Raw genomic sequence first — 20,792 nt, 5'->3', positions numbered from 1 at the left:
ATATATACAAAAGTATGTTGGCACACCTTCAAATGACTGGATTCGGCTATTTCAGCCACACCCATTGCTAACAGGTATATACAATCGAGCACAGAGCAAGCAATCGCCATAGACAAACATTGATAGTAGAATGGCTTTACTGAAGAGTTGTTAAATTGTTAAATCATTTCTGCCCTGCTAGAGCTGCCCCGGTCAACTGTAAGTGCTATTATTGTGAAGTGGAAACATCTAGGCAACAACGGCTCAGTCGTCACGTAGTAGGCCACATAAGCTCACAAAACAGGACTGCTGAGGCGCGTAGCAGGTAGAAATAGTTCTGCCTCTGGAAGAAACATCAGCACAATAAGTGTTTGTTGGGATCTTCATAAAATGGGTTTCCATGGCCGAGCAGCCACACACAAGCCTAAGATCACCATGCGCAATGCCAAGCGTCGGCTGGAGTGGCGTACGCATTTGACTCTACAGCAGTGGAAACGCGTTCACTGGAGTGATGAATCACGCTTCACCATCTGGCAGTCCGACGGATGAATCTGGGTTTGACGGATGCCAGGAGAACGCTACCTGCCCAAATGCATAATGCCAACAGTAAAGTTTGGTGGAGGAAGAATAATGGTCTCGGGCTGTTTTGCATGGTCCGGGCTAGGGCACTTAGTTCCAGTGAAGGGATATTTTTACGTTACAGCATACAATTACATTCTAGACGATTCTGTGCTTCCAACTTGGTGGCAACATTTTAGGGAAGTGCACAAAGCAAAGTCCAAACTAAATGGTTTCTCGACAATGGAGGCAGTCCACGCTGCAGTGTTCCAACATCTAGTGGAAAGCCTTCCCAGAAGAGTGGAGGCTGTTATAGCAGCAAAGGGGGACCAACTCTATATTAATGCCCATGATTTTGTAATGAGATGTTCGATGAGCAGGTGTGTACATCCTTTTGGTCATGTAGTGTATGAATGGACAAAGCCATCGATTACATGACACCATCCATTCCTATGTGAAGACACAATAGCGCATTGAAGCCAAGTCAAGTAAGTTAAGATGGTGGTGTCTCATGGGCTGCATTTACACAGGCAACCCATTTCTGATATTAGTAAGATGGCACCGACAGAATTGACAGCTCTGCTTCTAGTTTCTAAGCAACATTGCAGTCTTATTATTTATTTTTTTGTGTATCAGTTCTTACATTATTAGCACAGAACGTTTTTTGTGTTATTACATCTTTTGGATATCAGAGCGGGGGTAACTCACCAGCATTTTGAACAGATATACGACTTTCCCGAATTGGATCCTTTGTTCAAACCGCCAAAGGCAATTGAACTGCCAGAGGCTGCTCCAAGACGCTGTAACGGTGGGTGAGTGATGGGTGTGGAGTCAGACGCAGAGAGCAAAAGTAAACGGGAAAAAACGCTTTAATGTCCTCTACAAAGTAACAGGTCCAAACATGGGTGAAGCCCTAAACACAGGTGCAAACAAACCAAAACCTTAGTTACAAAACCTGGACAGCCAAAACCCAAAAGACAACGATAACCGCAAACGTTACAATAACAACAAGCCCGCACAAACACCAGTGGGCTAAACGAACTTAAATAACACCCATCCCAAAACCCCAACAAGGAACAGGTGAAAACAATTAGACAAAAACAAACGAAAAAGAAAAAGGGATCGGTGGCAGCTAGTAGACCGGCGACGACGACAGCCGAGCGCTACCCGAACAGGAAGGGGAGCCACCTTCGGTGGTATTCGTGACAGACGCCGCCAGAGGAGAAGGGATATTCGGACTACACTTCTAGTCCGACTCAAGAGAATTGCACACCATCCACCTCTTCCAAGTATATTACTCGGTGATGTTCAGTCTCTGGACAATAAAGTAGACAAGCTCAGGGCGAGGATCTACTTCCAGAGAGACATTAAGGACTGTAAAATACTATTTTTCACATTGTACCTGTCCATACAGCCAGCTGGTTTCTCAGTACATTGCTCAGACATGAACAAAGAACCCTCTGGGAAGAAAGGCAATGGTGTATGATTCATGATTAACTACTCATGGTGTGATTGTGATAACATACAGGAACTCAAGACCTTTTGTTCACTGACCGAGAATACCTCACAATCAAATGCCGACCGTATTACCTCTTACCTCGCTTATAGTTACAGCTGGGTATATTCCCCCTAAAGCATATACCACGAAGGCCCTCAAGGAACTACACTGGACTTTGTGCAAACTGGAAACCACATATTTTATTGGATTCATTGTAGCTGGAGACTTTAGCAAAGCAAATATGCGACCCGTTTCATGAAACTAGCCGTATGTCTTAGGTCTTAATTTTTCTTAAATACATGTTTTTTTTTGGCAGAAATGCCTTCTTAAACATGTCAACTTTCAGGTGCCTTAATACGGCTAGACGTTCCGCTAGCGCAACACCTCGACAACTTCCGGTGAAATTGCAGAGCACGAAATTCAAATTAAATTATTAGAAATATTTCACTTTCATAAAATCACAAGTGCAATACATCAAAATAAAGCTTAACTTCTTGTTAATCCAGCTGCTGTGTCAGATTTCAAAAAGGCGTTCTGGCGAAAGCAAACCATGCGATTATCTGAGGATAGCGGCCCATCATACAAATGCATGACAAACATATTTTAACCAGGGAGGTGCGACACGAAAGTCAGAAATAGCAATATAAAAAATGCCTTACCTTTGATCTTCTTCTGTTGGCACTCCAAAAGATCCCAGTTACAACACAAATGGGCCTTTTGTTCGATAATGTCCTTCTTTATATCCGTAAAAACTCAGTTTAGCTGGTTCAGTTTCCCTCCGTCAAAATGCATACAAAATGAATCCCAAACATTACTAATAAACTTTTCCAAACAAGTCAAACGACGTTTGTAATCAAACATGAGGTATCCTCCTACGCAAATAAACGATTTAAGACGGAGAATCGTTATTGTCTTTATCGGAGATAAACAAGAAAGAAGGCGCTTTCCTCCGCGCTCTTGGAAACACTACAGCCAAAATGGGAGCAACCTATAAAAACGACAATTTCTGTCTCATTTTTCCAAAAACCAGCCTGAAACTCTTTCTAAAGACTGTTTATCTAGTGGAAGCCCTAGGAACTGCAATTTGGGAGGAATTTGGCTTATAATTATAGGACTAGCCATTGAAAACAGTGGTAAGGTGAAATTTATTTTTTGGGGATGGCTTGTCCTCTGCGTTTCGCCTGCCATATCAGTTATGTTATACTCACAGACATAATTTTAACAGTTTTAGAGTGTTTTCTATCCAAATCTAACAATTATATGCATATCCTAGCTTCTGGGCCTGAGTAACAGGCAGTTTACTTTGGGCATTCTTTTCATCCGGACGTGAAAATACTGCCCCCTAGCCCAAAGAGGTTAAAAAAACTTGAATGAAATCTTTAAATACGAATAAAATGGTTAAATTATGAGCCTAGTTGGTTTAGCTAAAGAAAAAGTAAGCAACCTTCCTGCTAGCCATGATTGGCTGAGATAATGAGTGGGCTGGACATACTGAGAGATGAGTTTGGATTGGTCTGCTATATAGCACACTTCTATTTGAGCTGGTCAGTATGGCTAGGTAATCCTGTCTAACACAGATTTTTTTTAATGTATCGTGTCGGAAAACAGCATAAGTTTTGCTCTCCACTTTTTGGAGGACAGAGTTTTGAAATCAGTGGAAAATCGAGTATGATAGCTAAGGACATGGAGAAAACACCTGTCGCTGGATTACATCTTCAAACTAAGGGAAACCATGGCATCCGATAGGAGATACGGGTAAGATAGTCTAGTTAGCTACATTTTCAGATATTACACATTTCTAATTTTGACAGAAAGTGGTTTCATTTCAAGTCAAAGTCTATTATTAGCTAGCTAGCTAGCTAAAGTTAACTGGCTGGCTCGCTAGGTAATGCTACGTGTGTGATCTTATTATTCGTATCTCAGAGCCATTTGCTTGGCTAGCTATAGCCAAAAGTTATTTAGCTAACATTGAACCTGGTTGGTCAGCTACCTGAAGATTCATGCAGGGTAATAAAGTCATGAGTAGGGATTATGGTTTACTGTTTAGCTAGCTAGCTAATGTTAGCTGGCTGGCTCAGTAGCTACGTTACGTGTATGATCTTATTATTCATATCTCAGAGCCATTTGCTTGGTTAGCTATAGCCTAATGTTAGCTAGCTAACATTGAACCTGGTTGGTTAGGTACCTGCAGATTCATGCAGGGTAGTAACATGATGAGTTGGGATAATGGTACATTGTTTACCTAGCTAGCTAGCTAACGTAAATTCCGTCTGGCCATCTACTCCGACTTTAGAACACTCTTGTCTGAGTGTATCATTGCACAGAATAACTGATGAATTTAGGAACGTACAACACACATTGAATATTGCCAGTGTCAGTAAATGTCTGCAAAGAAAGCATAATTCAATTGTTGCCAGCAGCACAGTTACAATCATCAACGCTCTGGATAACATGAAAACAGCTTATCCAGCTCTGCTAGGGTGAGTAAAATCATCAGAGTGGGGTGTTCTCTCATTTGTCTAGAAGTAGCTAGCCAATGTTAGCCAGTTAGCTTGGGTGCTTGACTGCTGTTGTGAGGTCAGAAAGTTCGGATCAACCCTACTCATCGGCCAGAGCGTCCAGTGTGCGCTCCGAGAGCGAAACACTCTGAATTTACGAATGGACAATCTGACAGTACAGTTGCAGTCACCAACGCTCTGGATAACATAACAGCCTACTCTGCTAGGACGAGTAATATTCAGTGAGGTGTTTTCTCATTTGTGTCTGGAAGTAGCTAGCAAGTTAGCTTGGGTGCTTGATAGTTAATAGATAACGCTCGAATCAACCCTTATAGAGATTCTTATTTTTCAGTGGGGTTTATCGGCGGTTGGTCTTAAAAAAAGATAACAAAATATTTGCGACTATATCTAATGACGTTCTACTCAATATACACTTTAGACTAATTTCCTGTATCCCCTTCTCCCTCACACTAGATCTCAGCCTCTCTCTTTCCCTCTGATACTGCCCACATTGTAGCAATACATGCTCCACGCTCTCTGTTTCCTGACAATAATCATACTTCCCTGTTGGATGCTTTCCTATCACATTTATGGACTTATTCAACTGGCTGTGTCCCACTCTTAATCTTGTAAAAATACCCTCCTCTCTTCTGTCCCTTCCTGCCGTCCTCCCCTCCTCGACATTCCTCTGTACTTTAAATAAATGCCTGCCCTTATTTTCCCTATTCCCCCTTAAATAGGTTGCTGGGGCTAAAGCTCAAGTAGGTGTGAACAATGCTGAATATGTGTAGATGAAGGTCTCTCCAGTAGCAGTACCAAAACATTCAAATGCCTTTTTCTCAAAAGTGAGTTTACAAATGTATCAACTTTCCCATGGTTCCTCAACTGTAGTGCATGATATACAATTTTGTAGCTCTGAGTCTCTAATTTTATCCAATGTCAAAAAACACTTTCAAATTTTGCAACAGACCGATTTGAGTTGATTGGTCACAGATGAAGAAAACTGAGATACTTTCCAGGTTGCCTCTGAGAATAACATTGACATATACATCATCGGGAAGTATATATAGATGACGATGTTTCCACTGTGACCTGAAAAACCTAACCAAACCAAAAACCGTAGATAGATTCGCACAAAACTGATATAACCACTGCATTTAACCACGGCAAGGTTACTGGGAATATGGTTGAATACAAACATTGCAGTTATGCCCTTCGTAAGGCAATCAAAGAGGCAAAACGTCACTACAGAGACAAAGTGGAGTCACAATTCAACGGCTCAGACACGAGACGTATATGGCAGGGACTCCAGACAATCACAGATTACAAAGGGAAAACCAGTCACGTCATGGACACCGATGTCTTGCTTCCGAACAAGCTAAACACCTGAACTTCCTGATGGGCCGACCCCAAGTGATGAAGGTAGGAAACAAGCCCACCACTATGCTGATCCTCAACACAGGGGCCCAACAAAGGTGCGTGCTCAGCCCCGTCCTGTACTCCTTGTTCACCCATGACTGAGTGGCCACGCAATCATGTTTGCAGACAACAAAACAGTAGTAGGCCTGATTACCAACACTGATGAAACAGCCTAAAGAGAGGAGGTGAGGGCACTGGCGGAGTGGTGCCAGGAAATTAACCTCTCCCTCAACATCAACAAAATGAAGGAGCTGATCGTGGACTTCAGAGGGAGACAGCCCCCATCCACAATCGACAGGGCCACGGTGGAGAAGGTGAAAAGTTCCTCGGCGTACAATTCAATGACAATCTGAAATGGTCAACCCACACCTTAGGAGACTGAATAAATTTGGCCTGGCCACTAAGACCCTCACAAACTTTAACAGATTCACCATTGAGAGCATCCTGTCGGGCTGTTTCATCACCTGGTACAACAACTGCACCATCCGCAACCGCAGGGCTCTCCAGAGGATGGTGTGGTCTGTCCAACGCATCACCGGGTGCACACTGCCTGCCCTTCAGGACACCTACAGCACCCACTGTCCCAGGAAGGCCAAAAAGATAATCAAGGACATCAACCACCCAAGCCACGGCCTGTTCATCCCGCTATTATCCAGAAGGTGAGATCAGTACAGGTGCATCGAAGCAGAGATAGAAGCTGTTTTTCAGTCTCTATCTCAAGGCCATTAGACTGTTAAATAGCCATCACAAGCCGGACTCTACCTAGTACTTTGCCCTGAACTTAGTCACTGTCACGCGGTTACTCAACCCTGCACCTAAAAGGCTGCTGCTGCCCTATTTACATAGACATGGTATCACTAGTCACTTTAATAATGTTTATATACTGTGTACCTACTCATTTCATATGTATATACTGTATTCAAGTCAATGCCATCCTATTCAACTATTGCTGAAAATATACTCTATTATATCCTACGTATTCTACAGATAGAGTTGAAGTCAGAAGTTTACATACACCTTAGCCAAATACATTTAAACTCAGTTTTTCACAATTCCTGACATTTAATCTTTGTAAAAATGTCCTGTCTTAGGTCACCTGGAATCACCACTTTATTTTAAGAATGTGAAATGTCAGAATATTAGTAGAGAGAATGATTTATTTCAGCTTTAATTTCTTTCAGAAATGTACATAGACTCAATTAGTATTTGGTAGCATCGCCTTTAAATTGTTTAAATTGGGTCAAACGTTTCGGGTAGCCTTCCACAAGCTTCCCACAATAGGTTGGGTGAATTTTGGCCCATTCCTCCTGACAAAGCTATCAGGGCTTTGTGATGGCCACTCCAATACCTTGACGTTGTTGTCCTTAAGCCATTTTTCCACAACTTTGCAAGTATGTTTGGGGTCATTGTCAATTTGGAAGACCCATTTGCGACCAAGCTTAACTTCCTGACTGATGTCTTGAGATGTTGTTTCAATATATCCACATAATTTCCCCTACTCCTGATGCCATCTATTTTGTGAAGTGCACCAGCCCCCTCCTGCAGCAAAGCACCCCCACAACATGATGCTGCCACCACTGTGCTTCATTGTTGGGATGGTGTTCTTCGGCTTGCAAGCCTCCCCCTTTTCCCTCCAAACATCAAGATGGTCATTATGGAAAAAGTTATATTTTTGTTTCACCAGAGGACATTTCCCCCAAAAGTACGATCTTTGTCCCCATGTGTAGTTACAAACCATAGTCTGGCTTTTTTATGAAGGTTTTAGAGCAGTGGCTTCTTCATTTCTGAGCGGCTTTCAGGTTGACAATATAATACTCGTTTTACTGTGGATATTGATACTCTTGTACTTGTTTTCTCCAGCCTCTTCATAAGGTCCTTTGCTGTTGTTCTGGGATTGATTTGCATTTTTCGCACCAAAGTACGTTCATCCCTAGGAGACAGAACATGTCTCCTTCCTGAGCGGTATGACAGCTGTGTGGTCCCATGGTGTTTATACTTGCGAACTATTGTTTGTACAGATGAACGTGGTACCTTCAGGCGTTTGGAAATTGCTGAACCAGACTTGTGGAGGTCTAAACATTTTTTTCTGAGATCTTGGTTGATTTCTTTTTATTTTCCCATGATGTGAATGTGCCAGTCTTGAAGGTAAGCCTTGAAATACATCCACCGGTACACCACAACTGAGGTAAACAATTGTTGGAAAAAATACTTGTGTCATGCACAAAGTAGATGTCCTAACCGACTTGCCAAAACTATTGTTTGTTTTCAATACATTTGTGGAGTGGTTGAAAAATGAGTTTTAATGACTCCAACCTAAGTGCATGCAAACTTCTGACTTCAACTGAATACTAAACACTCTATCCACATACTGTACATAATGTCTAAACATCCCATCACACATATTATATATATATATATACAGTGCCTTGCGAAAGTATTCGGCCCCCTTGAACTTTGCGACCTTTTGCCACATTTTAGGCTTCAAACATAAAGATATAAAACTGTATTTATTTGGAAAGAATCAACAACAAGTGGGACACAATCATGAAGTGGAACGACATTTATTGGATATTTCAAACTTTTTTAACAAATCAAAAACGGAAAAATTGGGCGTGCAAAATTATTCAGCCCCCTTAAGTTAATACTTTGTAGCGGCACCTTTTGCTGCGATTACAGCTGTAAGTCGCTTGGGGTATGTCTCTATCAGTTTTGCACATCGAGAGACTGACATTTTTTCCCATTCCTCCTTGCAAAACAGCTCGAGCTCAGTGAGGTTGGATGGAGAGCATTTGTGAACAGCAGTTTTCAGTTCTTTCCACAGATTCTCGATTGGATTCAGGTCTGGACTTTGACTTGGCCATTCTAACGCCTGGATATGTTTATTTTTGAACCATTCCATTGTAGATTTTGCTTTATGTTTTGGATCATTGTCTTGTTGGAAGACAAATCTCCGTCCCAGTCTCAGGTCTTTTGCAGACTCCATCAGGTTTTCTTCCAGAATGGTCCTGTATTTGGCTCCATCCATCTTCCCATCAATTTTAACCATCTTCCCTGTCCCTGCTGAAGAAAAGCAGGCCCAAACCATGATGCTGCCACCACCATGTTTGACAGTGGGGATGGTGTGTTCAGCTGTGTTGCTTTTACGCCAAACATAACGTTTTGCATTGTTGCCAAAAAGTTCAATTTTGGTTTCATCTGACCAGAGCACCTTCTTCCACATGTTTGGTGTGTCTCCCAGGTGGCTCGTGGCAAACTTTAAACGACACTTTTTATGGATATCTTTAAGAAATGGCTTTCTTCTTGCCACTCTTCCATAAAGGCCAGATTTGTGCAATATACGACTTATTGTTGTCCAATGGACAGAGTCTCCCACCTCAGCTGTAGATCTCTGCAGTTCATCCAGAGTGATCATGGGCCTCTTGGCTGCATCTCTGATCAGTCTTCTCCTTGTATGAGCTGAAAGTTTAGAGGGATGGTCAGGTCTTGGTAGATTTGCAGTGGTCTGATACTCCTTCCATTTCAATATTATCGCTTGCACAGTGCTCCTTGGGATGTTTAAAGCTTGGGAAATCTTTTTGTATCCAAATCCGGCTTTAAACTTCTTCACAACAGTATCTCGGACCTGCCTGGTGTGTTCCTTGTTCTTCTTGATGCTCTCTGCGCTTTTAACGGACCTCTGAGACTATCACAGTGCAGGTGCATTTATACGGAGACTTGATTACACACAGGTGGATTGTATTTATCATCATTAGTCATTTAGGTCAACATTGGATCATTCAGAGATCCTCACTGAACTTCTGGAGAGAGTTTGCTGCACTGAAAGTAAAGGGGCTGAATAATTTTGCACGCCCAATTTTTCAGTTTTTGATTTGTTAAAAAAGTTTGAAATATCCAATAAATGTCGTTCCACTTTATGATTGTGCCCCACTTGTTGTTGATTCTTCACAAAAAAAATACAGTTTTATATCTTTATGTTTGAAGCCTGAAATGTGGCAAAAGGTCGCAAAGTTCAAGGGGGCCGAATACTTTCGCAAGGCACTATATATATATATATATATATATATATATATAGTACCAGTCAAAAATTGACACACCTATTCATTCAAGGGTTTTTCTTAATATTTTATTAGCAGAAAATTAACAGAAAATTAGGATCCCCCATTATAGTGAATGGAAAAATTGCAATCTTCATGTAAATATAAAATTGCAATCTTTGTGTAAATATAGTTTTTTTTAAATAAATAATTATGGTACCAATACTTTCTTCTAATACAACAGATGTACTGCATGTCCTTGAACTGATTATTTTATAATTGCACACAGAAGAAGTTCAGGATAATTTTGTTGCTAATGGCAGCCTGCAGTAACCCATTCGGCATTCAACATGAGTAACTCAAGGAGAGGGGACAGCAATGAGCTGGTCTGCAACATCACTTCCTGGTAGATCAAACTGCCCATGTTACATCTCTAAGGTTGCATTTACACAGGCAGCCCAATTCTGATATTTTTTTGAGGTAGTTACCTGGAATGCATTTCAATTAACAGGTGTGCCTTGTTAAAAGTTAATTTGCGGAAATGGTTTCCTTCTTAATAAATTTGAGACAATCAGTTGTGTTTTGACAAGGTAAGGGTGGTATACAGAAGTTAGCCCTATTAGGTAAATGACCAAGTCCATATTATGGCAAGAACAGGTCAAATAAGCAAAGAGAAATGACAGTCCATCATTACTTTAAGACATGAAGATCAGTCAATCCGGAACATTTCAAGAGTTTTTTCAAGTGCAGTCGCAAAAACCATCAAGCGCTATGATGAAACTGACACTCAATGAGGACTGCCAGAGGAAAGGAAGACCCAGAGTTACCTATGCTGCAGATGATAAGATCATTAGAGTTACCAAGCCTCAGAAATTGCAGCACAAATAAATGCTTCAGAGTTCAAGTAACACACATCTCAACATCAGCTGTTCAGAGGAGATTGCGTGCATCAGACCTTCATGGTCGAAATGCTGCAAAGTAACCTCTACTAAAGGACACCAATAATAAGAAGTGACTTGCTTGGGCCAAGAAACGCAAGCAATAGACATTAGACCGGTGGAAATGTGTCCTTTGGTCTGATGAGTTCAAATTTTAGATTTTTGGTTCCAACCGCTGTGTCATTGTGAGATGCAGAGTAGGTGAACGGAGTATTTCCTCATGTGTGGTTCCCACCGTGAAGCATGGAGGAGGTGGTGTGATGGTATGGGGGTGATTTGCTGGTGACACTGTCTGTGATTAGAATTCAAGGCACACTTAATCAATATGGCTACCACAGCATTTCCCATCTGGTGTGCGTTTAGTGGGACCATTTGTTTTTTAACAGGACAATGACCCAAAACACACCTCCAGGCTGTGTAAGGGCTATTTGAACAAGCAGGAGAGTGTTGGAGTGTTGGAAAAGCATTCCAGGTGAAGATGGTTGAGAGAATGCCAAGAGTGTGCAAAGCTGTCATCATGGCAAAGGGTGGCTACTTTGAAGAATCTCAAATATATTTTGAATTGTTTAACACCTTGTTGGTTACTATATGATTCCATATGTGTAATTTCATAGTTTTGATGTCTTCAGTATTATTCTACAATGTAGAAAATTGTACAAATAAAGAAAAACCTTTGAATGAGTAGGTTTGTCCAAACTTTTGACTGGTACTATATTATTTATACTCCGGACTCCGACATTGGTCCATCTAATATTTATATATTTCTTAAATCCATTATTTTACTTTTAGACCTGTGTGTATTGTTGTGAGTTGTTAGATATTAGTTTGACCAATCAAATCAACTTTGAAAAATATCTGATGTGAAAAGATCTAATGTGATTGGTCAAAAGACCAATTAGTCGGAGAAAAGATCAGAATTGGGCTGTGTAAATGCAACCTTAGGGACATAACATGGGCAGTTTGAGCTACCAGGAAGTGACGTTGCAAACTAGTTGCAAAATTGCTGCCACCTCTCATTGAGTTACTCAAGTCAAAGGCCGAATGGGTTACTGCAGGCTGCCATTATCTTTCTCTTGTGTGTGATTTTAAAATAATCAGTTCAAGGATATACAGTACATCTGGTGCATTAGAAGCAATTATTGGTTCCATGATTGTTTTCGAAAAATTGTTTTATTTACATGAAGATTGACCACGAAGATTGCAATTTTTCCATTCACTACAATGGGGGGATCCTATTTTCTGCTAACATCTTCTGCCATACTGAGGTCGGCTTTAAACCTTTTAGTCCCAGGGTCCTTAGATTTGTGGGCACTATGGTGTTGAACGCTGGGCTGTAGTCAATGAACAGCATTGGTGTTCCTTTTGTCCAGGTGGGAAAGGGCAGTGTGGATTGAGATTGCGTCATCTGTGGCTCTGTTGGGGTGGTATGCGAATTGGAGTGGGTCTAGGGTTTCCGGCATGATGGTGTTGATGTGAGCCAAGTCATTTTTTAAGATTAGTATTCATTTATGTTTGTCTCTCATTAGAATAGATCGACTAGAAATGTTTTAACAATTACATTTTTAATGTCAAATTATCCCTGTTGCACACAACAATCTTCCCTTCATCCCTTGTCACAAGGGTAGTTATCGTTGATTTACATTTTTTTTTAAACTTCAACCCTGTTACTTTAATTGGCACCTACTATAGTATATTTTCTTAATTTAAATTCTTGAGATTGGAAAACATGTTTTTTTATGGATTTGAACTTTTTTTTTTGTTACCAAATTACCCTAGCAAAAAAGGCACTCTAGTGGTGAAATGACCCATCTCTGATCACATTTGATTCTGCAGCGCTGCCCTCAGAACAAGATAGAATAAGAACAATCTGTGTTTGTATCTGTCATTGGAGAATTTGAAACAAAATTTGATTAGTTTAAAGAAGGTTTTGTTGCTCTAAAATGTTGCTCTATGTACAGATGCATCATAGAAATTAAGAATTACTGTGAAAATGTAATGGGAATCATTGTTGGCAGACTAATCAAAATGTTGAAACACTCAGCTGTTGTGTAATCAGCTGTGTCGAATTTTAAGATTTTAAGGCTGATGTTCAATTATGTAATACAAGGCTATGGAAACATGCAAAGGTTCAATGTCCAGTGCTTGTGGGTATGGAGGCGCTGCATCTGAGGTTTTGGGCTCATCCTCATCACTTGTGCTTTTGTATATGCTTCCGTAGCCCATCAAAGTAAAATATAATTACAAATTATTCTCAGCAATACATTCATGAAGCACTGCGTGGGAAAAAAAAACAAGCCAGAGAACATCCTTTTCATAACTCTTCTTACATAAAACTGGATAAATAGTAGATGCAAAACAGAGCATAGGGGAAGTCTATGCATTGAGCTGGCAAAGCAGCGCCACCCCTCGTCTGATCCAGTGCTCGGCGGGCACGTCCGAGTTGAGCGCCATGGCGATTACGTAGTTGGTGGAGTGGCCAGTGGTGGAGAGTGTGCCGCGACGCTCGCCAGTCTTGTAGACGGGGGAGAGGTAGCACATACGCTGGGGGATGTCCTGCCTTTTGATGGGTTTCAGCCACATCTGGGGGGCAGGAGAGGGAAGAATGGATGGAGGATAAGAATGGAGAGAGAGGGTACAGGCAGAGAAGGGGATGATGTCCACATGAGGAGGAGTAGGCAAGAGGACAATGATGAGGAGAAAAGACAAGGGGGATAATGGTTTTAGGAAATGGAATGGAGAATGGATGTGAGGAAGAAAGTTGGGACAACATCAGAGAATTAAACAATTAAACCAGTTGGAAATTTGGTGACATAACATTTGATACAATAGTAGTGAGAGAGTGAGTCCCTCAGGTACATTAGCAGGTCTGGTAAAACAAAAAGGGATAAACTGGAACACTCAACTTCTCACAAAAGTGAGTTTGTGAAATCCTCATCCAATTTGATAGCAGGAGCTGCTGGTTAGATTTGCATTTCAAATCTGACAGTGTTGTGTTTTCCCCACAAATAATAAACACATTTTTAATAAAGTTCTGCTGTTGTCAAAACAAATTTTGATAATAAGATTGCCCTGAAATGTCTGAATATTAAAAAGAAAATGCTTGTGCATTATTCAACAGCCGGCATTGTGAGGGCAAAGAAGAAGAGGGGGGGAAAAACAACTGAGAAAACGTACAAAGCAATCAGTTATACTTTGTCTGGAAGATTCTTGCAGGAATCTGCCACTAGCAATCTATTTTAATGTCTTACTTAATACACTATTCATACACCATATCAAGTTGTAATTAAGAACCTCGCTAGAAAACTAGGGGAGGATAAGAGAGGACAAACTTTGTTATTCCGCTTGCCATGTTTGGGCTGAAATTGATGCGGCTGGGTGAGGCCCTGAGTTAGAGCTTTGAACACAAAGCTGGGAACAATCTCCCGGGTTGAACAACGGAGCAGAATTTTTTATTCTGCCGTTTGTTGTTGTTTGTACTCTCCTTGGCACCTACAGGGTATTGTAGTCTGATAAAAAGAGCTGCCTCATAGGAGTTAAGACACAGAATATAGATAGAATCTGCTCAGTTTTACTACAGTTGGGTCCACTGATACATGGGAAGATATTATCCCTCTCTCTCTATGCCCGGTGGAATTAATGGGAAAATAATGCATGAATCTTTATCCTCTGAAATCACTGTGAGGCTTATGTTAATATAACGCTATGCATCGAGGGAAGATGGAGACATTGTCCTGACATGAAATGGAAACCCAGTAGATACTGAATAATTTGGAACAAACATCATCAGGATCTTAACAGGCCAGGATTCAAACACACCGCACTGTACCACAAAAAGCTTAAATAAATCATTGTCTCTACTATTATTCTAACATTTCACATTCTTAAAACAAAGTGGTGATCCAAACGGACCTAAGACAGGGAAGTGTTACTAGGATTAAACGTCAGGAATTGTGAAAAACTGAGTTTAAATGTATTTGGGTCAGGTGTATGTAAACTTCCGACTTTAACTGTATTTTACCCTATGACAATGTCAGTATTCAACAATTTATTGTTCATGTATACCCTTTAATCATAAATCATTAGGAAGCTTAGATTCACAGCTATCCATCAGACACATGTTCAGATCGAATTAAGTTGGTGCCGAAAGACATGGCAGCTCTGCTTCTAGTTCCTAAGCAACCTTGCAGTATTTTTTATTATTTTGTGTTATTTCTTACACTATTAGCCCAGAACGTTTTTTGTGTTATTACATATAGCCGGGAAATAACTTTTTATTTATTTTTCTCCCCATTTTCGTGGTATCCAATTGCTAGTAGTTACTATTTTGTCTCATCGCTACAACCTTCGGGAGGGATGAAGGTCGAAAGCCATCCATATTGATGGGGCCACAGTGGACAAAGTGAAAAGCTTTAAGTTCCTCAGCGTACACATCACTGACAATCTGAAATGGTCCACCCACACAGTGCCTCTTCAACTTCAGGAGGCTGAAGAAATTTGGCTTGGCCCCTAAGACCCTCACAAACTTTTACAGATGCACCATTGAGAGCATCCTGTCGGGCAATATCACCGCCTGGTACGACAACTGCACCGCCCACAACCGCTGGGCTCTCCAGAGGGTGGTGCGGTCTGTCCAACGCATCAACGGGGGCACACTACTTGCCCTTCAGGACACCTACAGCACCCGATGTCCCAGGAATGCCAAAAAGATAATTAAGGACATCAACCATCCGAGACACGGCCTGTTCATCCCGCTATCATCCAGAAGGCGAGGTCAGTACAGGTGCATCAAAGCTGGGACCGAGATACTGAAAAACAGCTTCTATCTCAAGGCCATCAGACTGTTAAATAGCCCTCACTAGCCGGCCTCCACCAAGTACCCTGGTAGGTAGGAGCGTAGGGCCAGTAACCGAAAGGTTGCTGGATCGAATCCCCAAGCTGACAAGTCAAAAATCTGTAGTTCACCCCCTGAGCAAGGCAGTTAACCCACTGTTCCCCGGGCGCAGATGATGTGGATGTCGATTAAGACTGCCCCCTGCACCTCTCTGATTCAGAGGATGCGGAAGACACATTTCAGTTGAATGTATTCAGATGTACAACTGACTAGTTATCTCCCTTTCCCCTTAACTTACTCACTGTCACTAGCCGACCACCACCCGGTTACTCAACCCTGCATCTTTGAGGCTGCTGCCCTATGTACATAGACATGGAATCACTGGTCACTTTAATAAATGGGACTTTAACAATGTTTACACACTGTTTTACTAATTTCATTTGTATATACTGTTTTCTAGTCAATGCCATCCTATTCAACTATTGCTGTATATATACAGATATACTAAATATTCTATCTTCATCCTGTCCATAATGTCTATACATCCCATCACATATATATATTCCGGACATTGCTTGTCCTAAAATGTATATATTTCTATTTACATTCTTTTACTTTTAGATCTGTGTGTATTGCTGTGAATTGTTAGATATTACTGCAATGCTGGAGCTAGGAAAACAAGCATTTCACTACATCCACAATAACATCTGCTAAATATGTGTATGCGACCAATAAAATTTGATGCAATTCTACACATTCAGGTCAACAGAACTTTCACCTTTGACCTCTTGGGTGCATATCAGAATTACCTGTATACATTACTTTAAAAAGGAAACCTAGATATATTTGAAACGTTGACAAGTGTTTCTGAAAGTTCATGAAATTACCTTTCTAATCATATATAATATGTAACTTATATATAAGGTTTTCATCAAGGATCTTGCTGTACATTATTCTGTTCATCTATCCCTTGATCCTGACTAGTCTCCCAGTCCCTGCCGCTGAAAAACATCCCCACAGCATGATGCTGCCACCACCATGCTTTGGCAAACTCCAAGTGGGCTGTCATGGACCTTTTACTGAAGAGAGGCTTCCGTCTGGCCACTCTACCATAAAGGTCTGATTGTTGGAGTGCTGCAGAGATAGTTGTCCTTCTGGAAGGTTCTCCCATCTCCACAGAAGAACTCTGGAGCTCTTTCAGAGTGATCATCGGGTTCTTGGTCACCTCCCTGACCAAGGTCCTTCTCCCCCGATTGGAGATTGCCTTCAACTGAAATGTGCCTTCTGCCTTTAACCCAACCCCTCTGAATCAGAGAGGTGCGTGGGGCTGCCTTAATCGACATCCACGTCTTCGGCGCCTGGGGACAGTGGGTTAACTGACTTGCTCAGGGGCAGAATGACAGATTTTTACCTTGTCAGCTCAGGGATTCGATCCAGCAACCTTTCGGTTACTGGCCCAAAGCTCTAACCACTTGCTCAATTTGGCCGTGCGCCCAACAGGAAGAGACTTGGGGGTTACAAACCTTTTCCATTTAAGAATAATGGAAGTAACTGTGTTCTTGGGGACCTTCAATGCTGTAGATATGTTTTAGTACCCTTCCCCAGACCTGTGCCTCGACACAATCCTTTCTCTGAGCTCTATGGACAATTCTTTTGACCTCATGGTTTTTTGCTCTGACATGCACTGTCAACTGTGGGACCTTATATAGACCAATGACCAATCAATTGATTTTACCACAGGTGGACTCCAATCAAGTTGTTCAAAACATCTCAAGGATGATCAATGGAAACAGGATGCACCTGAGCTCATAGCAAAGGGTCTGAATACTTATGTAAATAAGGTATTTCTGTTATTTATTTTTATACACTCACTTTGTCATTATAGGGTATTGTGTGTAGATTTTTTTAAAACTTAATCTACTTTAGAATAAGGCTGTAACATAACAAAATGTGCAAAAAGTAAAGTGGTCTGAATACTTTTGGAATGCACTGTATATAAAGGTGTTAAATTATTCACAGAATTGTAGGTTAAGCATATTATGTCATCAGAAAATATTATGTCACCCTTCATATATCACAGCTTTTGGGGAATTGGCAGTGGTTTATGCACCCTACATAGGGAGCTATTAAAGGTAATAAACAGTCCAAATCATGTTTTTCATGAAATATGATGATATTTGGATGAAACCAGATCGAAGTATGAAAAATGACTGTTGCTTCTACATTGATAAAGTTTTATCATAAAGTTACTGGTTCCCACTCCCATGTCAAACACTTGGATTCAGGAGGTGAGATTAATAAGGGAATAGGGTTACATCACCATACATTATAATACACCAATGGTAGCATTATATTTGCTTATTTGCTAATGTCAGAGAAGGCATGATTGCAAAAGGGCATAGTTTATATAGCTAGATAGCTACTCTACTGTTGACAAAATGTTACTGTGTCAGCAAATATAATTAAACGTTTACAATATTAATCTATGTTTCCCCTTCAATCTGTGTCTGGTGTTACTGGTTAGCAAGGTCTTCAGCCAGGTCTTCAGCCAGCATGGAACAAAAAGGGGGAAAGGGTCATTTTAAATAATTTCACCATTCACATAATATAAAACGTAGCCACTGACTAGTGCTATTTAGACACTTGTAATGCCTAAGGTTATCTATCATCCCATCTGGCAGTGCCTGTCTTTACAGCATCAAGCCAGCCATGTTTGCCAGCTAGCCTAGTTGAAAATATTTTGCTGCATTTCCTGTCCTTGTCTACAACAACTCCATTCAGATTAAACAACAGCCTACCACTTTTGTTGGTCAACAATAACAACAAATGGCATGCATTATAAAAACTACATTCAAAGTTTGTTGTTTTATTAAATTAAGAATTTATAACATCATGGTATATCCCTGTGTCACGCCCTGACCTTAGAGAGACTTTTTATTCTCTATTTTGGTTAGGTCAGGGTGCCAGCTCCCTGCACTTGCCGTGCTAAGGTTGTCATCTCTCCAGGAGATGTTGTGCCAGCTCTGTTCCAGACCTCCAGTGCGCCTCCACAGCCCAGTACGTCCTGTGCCAGCTCCACGTTCCAGATCTCCAGTGCGCCTCCACAGCCCAGTACGTCCTGTGCCGGCTCCTTGCACACGGCCTCCAGTGCGTCTCCCCAGCCGGGTACGCCCTGTGCCAGCTCCACGCACCAGGCCTCCAGCGACAGTCTGCAGTTCAGAGTCTCCAGCGACAGTTGGCGGTCCAGACCCTCCAGCGACAGTCGGCAGTCCCTCCAGCGACGGTTCCCAGTCCGGAGCCTTCAGCGATGATCCATGGCCTGGAGCCTCCAGCGATGATCCATGGCCCGGAGCAGCCAGCGATGATCCATGGCCCAGAGCATCCATCGACGATCCATGGGTTCCCAGTCCAGAGCCTTCTGCGAGGGTTCCCAGTCCAGAGTCTTCAGCGATGGTTCCCAATTCGGACTCCCCGGCGACGATCTACGGTCCGGAGTCCCCGGCGACGATCTACGGTCCGGTTCCACATAAGCGGAGGGATCCGTGAGCATAGCGGGGTTTACATCCCGAACCGGAGCGCCGCCGAGGCTAGATGCCCATCCGGACCCTCCCCCATAGAGTCAGGTTTTGCGGCCTGAGTCTGCACCTTTGGAGGGGGGGGGTGGGTACTGTCACGCCCTGACCTTAGAGCCTTTTTATTCTCTATTTTGGTTAGGTCAGGGTGTGAGTAGGGTGGGTACTCTAGTTTTTTTTATTTCTATGTTGGCCTGGTATGGTTCCCAATCACAGGCAACTGTCTATCGTTGTCTCTGATTGGGGATCATATTTAGGCAGCCTTTTCCCACTGGGTTTTTGTGGGATCTTGTCTATGTATAGTTGCCCGCGAGCAATACATTAGCTTCATGTTTCGTTTTGCACTTTATTGTTTTCTGTGAGTTTCATTTAAATAAACATGTGGAACTCTACGCACGCTGCGCATTGGTCCGACAATCTTTACATCAACGATTGTGACACCCTGCGTGTAGCAATGTCACATAGATCATTCATTTAATTTGAGAGAAAGCCTTTTCATTGTTAAAATAGGCCTATGATTTCTTCTCCTAAAAAATCTATACTCCTCCAAGAATTAGAATATTAATGTCCGTTCGAATATTTGAAAAACCGTGCCCATCCCTAATGCATTTACATTAGTATAAAAGGATACGTAAAATCAGATTTTTGATTTGTCATTATGGTTCATCATGGTAACTTTGATGACCCTAAAACATTTAAAGTTAATAGGCCATTGTGAAGTAGATTTAAACAGGATTTAAATGAACAAGTAAAATCTGAAATCCTTGACGCAAATTTGTTCAGTATGAAGAAATGGACATACATACAATGTTACTATAGGTGAAACGTGGCAGTAGATACAGTTGAAGTCGGAAGTTTACATACACTTAGGTTGAAGTCATTAAAACTCGTTTTTCAACCACTCCACAAAGTTCTTGTTAACAAACTATAGTTTTGGCAAGTCAGTTAGGACATCTACTTTGTGCATGACACAAGTAATTTTTCCAACAATTGTTAACAGACAGATTATTTCACTTATAATTCACTGTATCACAATTCCAGTGGGTCAGAAGTTTACATACACCAAGTTGACTGCGCTCCTAAACAGCTTAGAAAAAAACAGAAAATGATGTCACGGCTTTCAAAGGTTCTGATAGACTAATTGACATCCTTTGAGTCAATTGGAGGTGTACCTGTGGATGTATTTCAAAGCCTACCTTCAAACTCAGTGCCCCTTTGCTTGACATCATGGGAAAATCAAAAGAAATCAGCCAAGACCTAAAAAAAAAAAAGTGTAGACCTCCACAAGTCTGGTTCATCCTTGGGAGAAATTTCCAAACGCCTGAAGGTACCACGTTCATCTGCACAAACAATAGTACACAAGTATAAACACTGTGGGACCACACAGCCGTCATACCGCTCAGGAAGGAGAAGCATTCTGTCTCCTAGATATTAACGTACTTTGGAGCAAAAAGTGCAAATCAAT

The 20,792-nt window shown here is 41.5% G+C and overlaps 1 protein-coding gene across 1 annotated transcript in view; it reads right to left on the bottom strand.

The window, feature by feature from the left end:
- Positions 1 to 12,467: 12,467 nt before the first annotated feature.
- dnah7 (dynein, axonemal, heavy chain 7) overlaps positions 12,468 to 20,792 on the bottom strand; it is a 230,777-nt gene continuing 222,452 nt past the window's right edge. Inside the window, exon 67 of the mRNA XM_021596897.3 lies at positions 12,468 to 13,504. Coding sequence (XP_021452572.3) covers positions 13,298 to 13,504 — 207 coding nt within the window. The 3' untranslated portion in view covers positions 12,468 to 13,297. The remainder of the gene's footprint in view (positions 13,505 to 20,792) is intronic.

Source organism: Oncorhynchus mykiss, chromosome 3, assembly GCF_057628025.1.
Source record: "Oncorhynchus mykiss isolate SJ-2025 chromosome 3, ASM5762802v1, whole genome shotgun sequence".
NCBI lineage: Eukaryota > Metazoa > Chordata > Actinopteri > Salmoniformes > Salmonidae > Oncorhynchus > Oncorhynchus mykiss.
This window is presented reverse-complemented; position numbering and strand designations above follow the sequence as displayed.